General features: G+C 43.2%; 1 protein-coding gene across 1 annotated transcript in view; it reads right to left on the reverse strand.

The window, feature by feature from the left end:
- The window catches only part of ZNF674 (zinc finger protein 674), a 24,469-nt gene that overhangs the window by 13,107 nt on the left and 5,465 nt on the right, over nucleotides 1-5,897 (reverse strand). The window contains exons 3-4 of the mRNA XM_012652295.1: nucleotides 4,732-4,858; nucleotides 4,315-4,410 (exon numbers count right to left, since the gene is read on the reverse strand). Of these exons, the coding sequence (XP_012507749.1) occupies nucleotides 4,315-4,410; nucleotides 4,732-4,858 (223 nt within the window). The remainder of the gene's footprint in view (nucleotides 1-4,314; nucleotides 4,411-4,731; nucleotides 4,859-5,897) is intronic.

Below are 5,897 nucleotides of genomic sequence, written 5' to 3' on the forward strand. Positions count from 1 at the left end.
GTCCATACAAATACCTGTATAAGAATGCTTACCAGCTTCATTCATAATAACCAAAAACCAGGAACAATTCAAATATGCATTAACTGGTCCATTGATAAACAAACTGGAACACTACTCAGCTATAAAAAAGAACAAACTGCTGATATATGCCATAACATGGATGAACCTAAAAAGCACGAAGTGAAAGAAGCCAGACGCATAAGGCTACATACTATATGACTCAAGTATATGGCATTATACAAAGAACCAAACTAGAAGGAAAAGAGATCAAGCCTGAGATGTGGATAGATTTAATTATAAAAGGAAACAAGAGGTTTTTTGGGGGGATGAAAATGTCCAATACCTTGATTGTGGTGGTGGTTACATAACTATACATTTGTCAAAACTATAGAACTGTATATCTAAGAAAGGTGAATTTCATGATATGTGCATTATACCTTAATAAATCTCATTTGAAAAAAAGGAATGCAGTCACATCAGCATAAATATAGAATGACCACATATCAAAAATATATGCAGGAAATTATATTACAACATTACCACATACAGGTCGAAGATCACATGGTGCCATTAGTGCATTTCCTTTTATTAAAATACCTCATAAGCACTAATGATAAACAAAATGCTAACAAATATTAAACTCTAATTAATGATATACCTGGAGGTATTTAGGGGTGAAGCATACCAATCTCTACAACTTACTTCGAAAGGCACTGCAAAAAACAAAACAAAAAAAACCCCAAAAAACGGTGAATTGATAGAAGCACAGAAGAATTGGCAGACAGACAGATAACAGATAAATGAAACATAGCAAAATCTTCGCTGTCAAATTTAGGTGGAGGTATTATATGGGTGTTCAACCTATGATTCTTTTACTTGCTCTGTATGAAAAATTTCATATTAAAATGTTGGCGGAAAATGCTACACAAAGAACAGCAAAGTAAACCCAAACTGAGTAGGAAAAAGGAAATAAAAGTAAAAGGAGAAATCAACAAAACAGAAAAGAAATGATAGAGAAAATTAACAAAGTTCTTTCTGTGAAAAGATAAACAAACTTTAAATAAAAATCAGAGTTCGCACTACTACGTGGGGTTGGACAATTTTTATTACTACAATGAGGCTACTCTTGAGACTAACATTTCCTAGATTTTTATTATCTCAGAATGACCAGAAAACTTATGAGACATGCTGGAGATTTCATCCAGGGGACGGGGAAAAATACATTCCCCGAAATAGATTTAAAGATGGAGGAATGGGGAAGAAATTCAAGTTACATTCCGATCCCAACCCTGGGAGTCTGGAGAGTTGTCCAGGAGTCAGTCCACATAATCCTGCCTTCCCATCCCATCCTGCTCCCGTGCTCTTGGATGACAGTCTTGCTATATCTCCCATTTCCCTGGAATCCCTCTCAGCAGATATTTCAAGCTGTGGATCTTAACTAGACATGAGTATCAGAACACTCAGGAGTGTTACTCACAATACATATAAATAGGCGATCCCAGGCTTTCTGAAACTCACGGGGATTACTCATGACTATTCCTACAAACCCACAGGTAACTATGCGATACGTCTCTGGTTAACTACTATATTAAAAACAACTTCTGTGTGTATAATAACAATAAAAAGAGTGATAACATTTGTTAAGAGTTTCCTTTATGCCAGAAACCCTTTTAGGTGCTTTTTTTTTTTTGAGACAGAGTCTCACTCTGTTGACCGGCCTAGAGTGCAGTGGCATCATCATAGCTTACTGTAACTTCAAACTCCTGGGCTCAGGAAATCTTCCTGTCTCAACCTCCTGAGTAGCTGGGAATACAGGCACGTGCCACCACACCGAGCTAATTTCTGTATTTGTTGTGGAGACAGGATCTCTCTATGTTGCTCAGGCTGGTCTCCAACTTCTGGCCTCAAGTGATCCTCCCACCTTGGCCTCCCAAACTGCTAGGATTACAGGCGTGAGCCACTGCGCCCGGCCCCTTTTAGGTACTTTACATGCACTGACTCATTAACTTCTGACAATCATTAAGTTCTATCATTAGTCTCATTCTATAATAGACAAAGAAAGTCTAAGCAATGTGTGCATAGTGAAAGCTAGTGAGGGAAATGGCCAGAATTTGAACCCAGACTATGTGGCTCCGAACCTCCTTCCTCTTCCCAGATCCAAAACAATCAATGGAATAGTTATTGAATGTCTTCTACCGGTCCCATGTTGGGATAAGTTAGAACAAGACACAGGTTCTAGTATCTACGGGTTTGTGTTCTAGTGAGAGAAATAAGCCATTGGCAGTTAGCTAGATTTTCAAAAAGTTACTATATCCAATAGAAGCTCAGCTATATTATTTAAAGCTATAAATGTAACCAATAAAGGAACTAAAAATAAGAATTCAGCAAACATTGTGAAGTGCTGAGGAGCAGAAAGCCAAAGAATGAGCTAAATCCTTATTTCTATAGAGGTGAGATAAAACTGAAAACTCAGAGGGGAGGTATAAAGGTATTCCCTATAGCTATGGAGGTACTTGCCAGAAGAATTAAAAACAGAAATCTTTCAAACAGGCTACCCTTGGGAGGTGTGGCTGCAAATGCATATAGGATTTCTTTTTATCCTATACCATTCTGTACCCTTAGACTGAACATGTGAATGTCTATATTTTAATATAATGCAGGGCTTTTTTTTTTTGAGACAGAGTCTCACTCTGTTGCCCCAGGTAGAGTGCAGTGGTGTCATCATAGCTCACTGCAATCTCAAACTCCTAGGCTCAAGCAATCCTTCGGCCTCAGCCTCCTAGAGGGCTAGGATTACAGGTATGAGCCACTGCATCCGGCCAATGCAGTTTTAATTATAAGGGAATTGTGACTCAGGAGGGGAGACTGTGCCTGAGTTTGCTTTTCCTCTCTTCCAGGATACCACTGAAATGAGAAAAAGACACACAATCATTATAATTCCAGGAATCACTAAAAGTAAGAAAGCATGCCATCAGCACACCAGAAATCCTGATGAATCTCTACCAGGCAGTGGGTGTGGAATTACACTGAGCAATAAGGAGGATATTATAGCCCAAAACCTTCCTGGGAGAAGCTACAGAGTGGTGGGAGCCACATCTCCCGGCACAGGAGGGTCTAAGAGAGTGGGCGTGTTTGTTGAGTAGGAGCGGGCTCTGGGGAGTCACCTGTAGGTCAAAGGGGCCAGCATCTGACTACAGCTGATGCTCTGAACTAATCTCTGAAAGGCAGTGCTTCTCAAGCTTTACTGTGCCAATGGGTTCTCTGGAGAGCTTGCTAAAGTACACATTCTGATTCAGAAAATCTGGGGTTGGCCTTCAGATCCTGCGTTTCTATTTAGAGCCCGAGTAATGCCCAGGCTGCTGGTCCAGGGACCACACTCTGAGTAGTAACAGTGCTCTGAACAGACTTCTCTGGGATGGTCCCACGGAAGGGGAACTACGAATGGAAGAGAAAGAGGAGACCAATATGTGTGAAGAGTTTCTGGATCCCCATAAGCAGCCCAGACTGAAAAGCAGTTCTACCCAGGACTGAAATACAGTTCACTGAAGTATTCCTCCCTGGGAGTAAAGTCCTCTCGAGTTTATTTATTCTCTGAATAAACAAAGAGATAACACAAAAAACAAGAGTTGAGTGGGAGGGAAGTATTGATAAGAGGAGGAATCTGATAACAGGACACTTATCAAGTCAGATCTGTAAGAGTCTGAGAAGACATAAGAAGAGGAAACAGAAAATGGTGTGAAGGTTTACAGTGTTCACCACAAAGTGAGGGCAGATGAGAACATGGCGGGTACCTGGCCGGGTAGAGTTAAAGGTCACTAGCAAAGCTTTGTTGTCTGTACCAACTCCAATAAACCAGGTAAGATAATTTCCCTGAGGTTAAAAAAAAAAAAAAAGACTCCAAATTTCAGACTGAAAGGGCCCACAGTATGCCCAATAAAGAGAAAACACCAACACTTACCTCTATTCTGGTGAAAATACAAAAGCCCAAGAGGGGGAAGAAAAGGTCCTAAAAGCTTGCAGAAGGGAGGGAGGAAAGAAATGAGAACGGGCTTGGCACTTCTTGCTAGCAAGGCAGGAGGCTGGAAGGTAGAAATGGGATCTAAGAACAGGAGTGGCCACACCATCTGAATGCCAAGCAAAGTGCACGGCGACTGGAAAAGGCTGCCAGGGGGAGGCCTCATTTGGAGATGACATCAGTCATCAGACCCCAGGCACATCCACAAGTCTGGGGGCTCTGAGAAGGGCTCCTGGGCTCCTCCCAGAGGCCACGCTCTCACTGGCCAGGCTGGTTCCCCTTTCCCTGGCCTGACTCACCTGGACAGCTCCGCACTGGGGTCCCTCTGTCTGCCATCCAGGACTCTTCTCCTGGTCCCAACCCGAAGATCACATCTGGTTTGGCGACTAGATACCCTGCTCAAGGGAAATGACATAGAACTTTGTTATGAATGCTGAAGGCATTCTAAACCGAGGCCCTTCCCTGCAGGCTGAAGATGGCACAGTCTCGTGACCACCCCACGCACATAGTTATTTGCCCCTTAGTACAGAACATTCACGTAGCAGGTAAAGACACAAACATCCTGTCCAGCATCCAAATGAGACCGCAAATACTGGACACTGGGCCTTAAGCCCAAACTCACTGAGGGTTTCCAACGCCCCTGAGCTTGCAGCAGCAGCTCAGAAAGAGAGGCACTACTGGTGCATTCTACATCCCACTGTGGAGCAGTCCCTCACCCACAGACACCAGGTGGCTGTAGTTCTCAAGCATGACATCCCTGTAGAGGTTCTTCTGAGCACAGTCCAGTTGCTGCCACTCCTCCAGGGTGAAGTCCACAAACACGTCCTTGAAGGTCAATGATTCCTGTAACAGCACATTCCTCTTTAGCACAAAGGGATCAGCCTGGGGGACTGGGACAGGACACCTCACGCACATGGGGGGCTTACTCTGTGCCTATTATAAGTCCTTCGCACGTACTGAAGATTTCGATCCTCACCACCACCCTAGGAGAAACTTGACAGGTTAGGAACATGAGGCACAGAGTCTAAACTAACCAGCCCAGGTCATACAGCTAAGAATGAGGGATTCAAATCCACGTGGTCTAGCTTCAGCACCCATATCTGCCTTTCTCTGTATAACTGTCCTTACGCTATTCACTTGTCACAGATTGGCATAGTGTATCACATCGAGTATCTATATAACTAAAATTATTTTAAACTTTATACGAGAAACAGATAGGCTATCAGAAATATCTTACCCTGGAAATTCATTGATTCAACACATATTTATTGAATAGAGACCAAGCTGGTAAGTTCTGCGGATATAAAGACTAATTAAGAAAAAAAGCCCCTCTTGAACTCAAGGAGCTCCAGTTTGGTAGAGGAAGAAAAACAATTTACAGACTCACAGATGAAAGGGAGGGAGGGAGGGAGGGGCCCTGCCTTACAGGGGCAATGACAGATGTAGAACAGGGTCCAGATAGGAGGAAGTGAATTCTGCTTGGGGCTGACAGAGCGGGCTTATCAGGGGATACAGAGCTAGAATAAACCATTCTAAACATAGCTAAGCAATCATGACAAACAGTTCTAACCTTAGCTCATCAATCATGAGACAAGAACAGAAAGCCAGAAGGTCTGTGGCTCGGGCAGTTGACTGAGGCAAAAGGGGAAAGTTCTGTGTTTTCTTTGTCACCACCAAATAAGAATTCACTTCTAGAAGTGCCCTAATTTCTATCAAAGACCAGGCCCATGCCTGTAATCCTAGCACTTCTGGGAGGCTGAGGTAGAGCATCACATGAGGCTAGAAGTTCAAGACCAGCCTGGGCTGGTTCTGGTGGCTCACGCCTCTAATCCTAGCACTCTGAGAGGCTGAGGCAGGAGGATCGCTTGAGCTAAGGAGTTCG

Source organism: Propithecus coquereli, unplaced genomic scaffold (assembly GCF_000956105.1).
Source record: "Propithecus coquereli isolate 6110/MARCELLA unplaced genomic scaffold, Pcoq_1.0 Scaffold388, whole genome shotgun sequence".
Taxonomy (NCBI): Eukaryota; Metazoa; Chordata; class Mammalia; order Primates; family Indriidae; genus Propithecus; species Propithecus coquereli.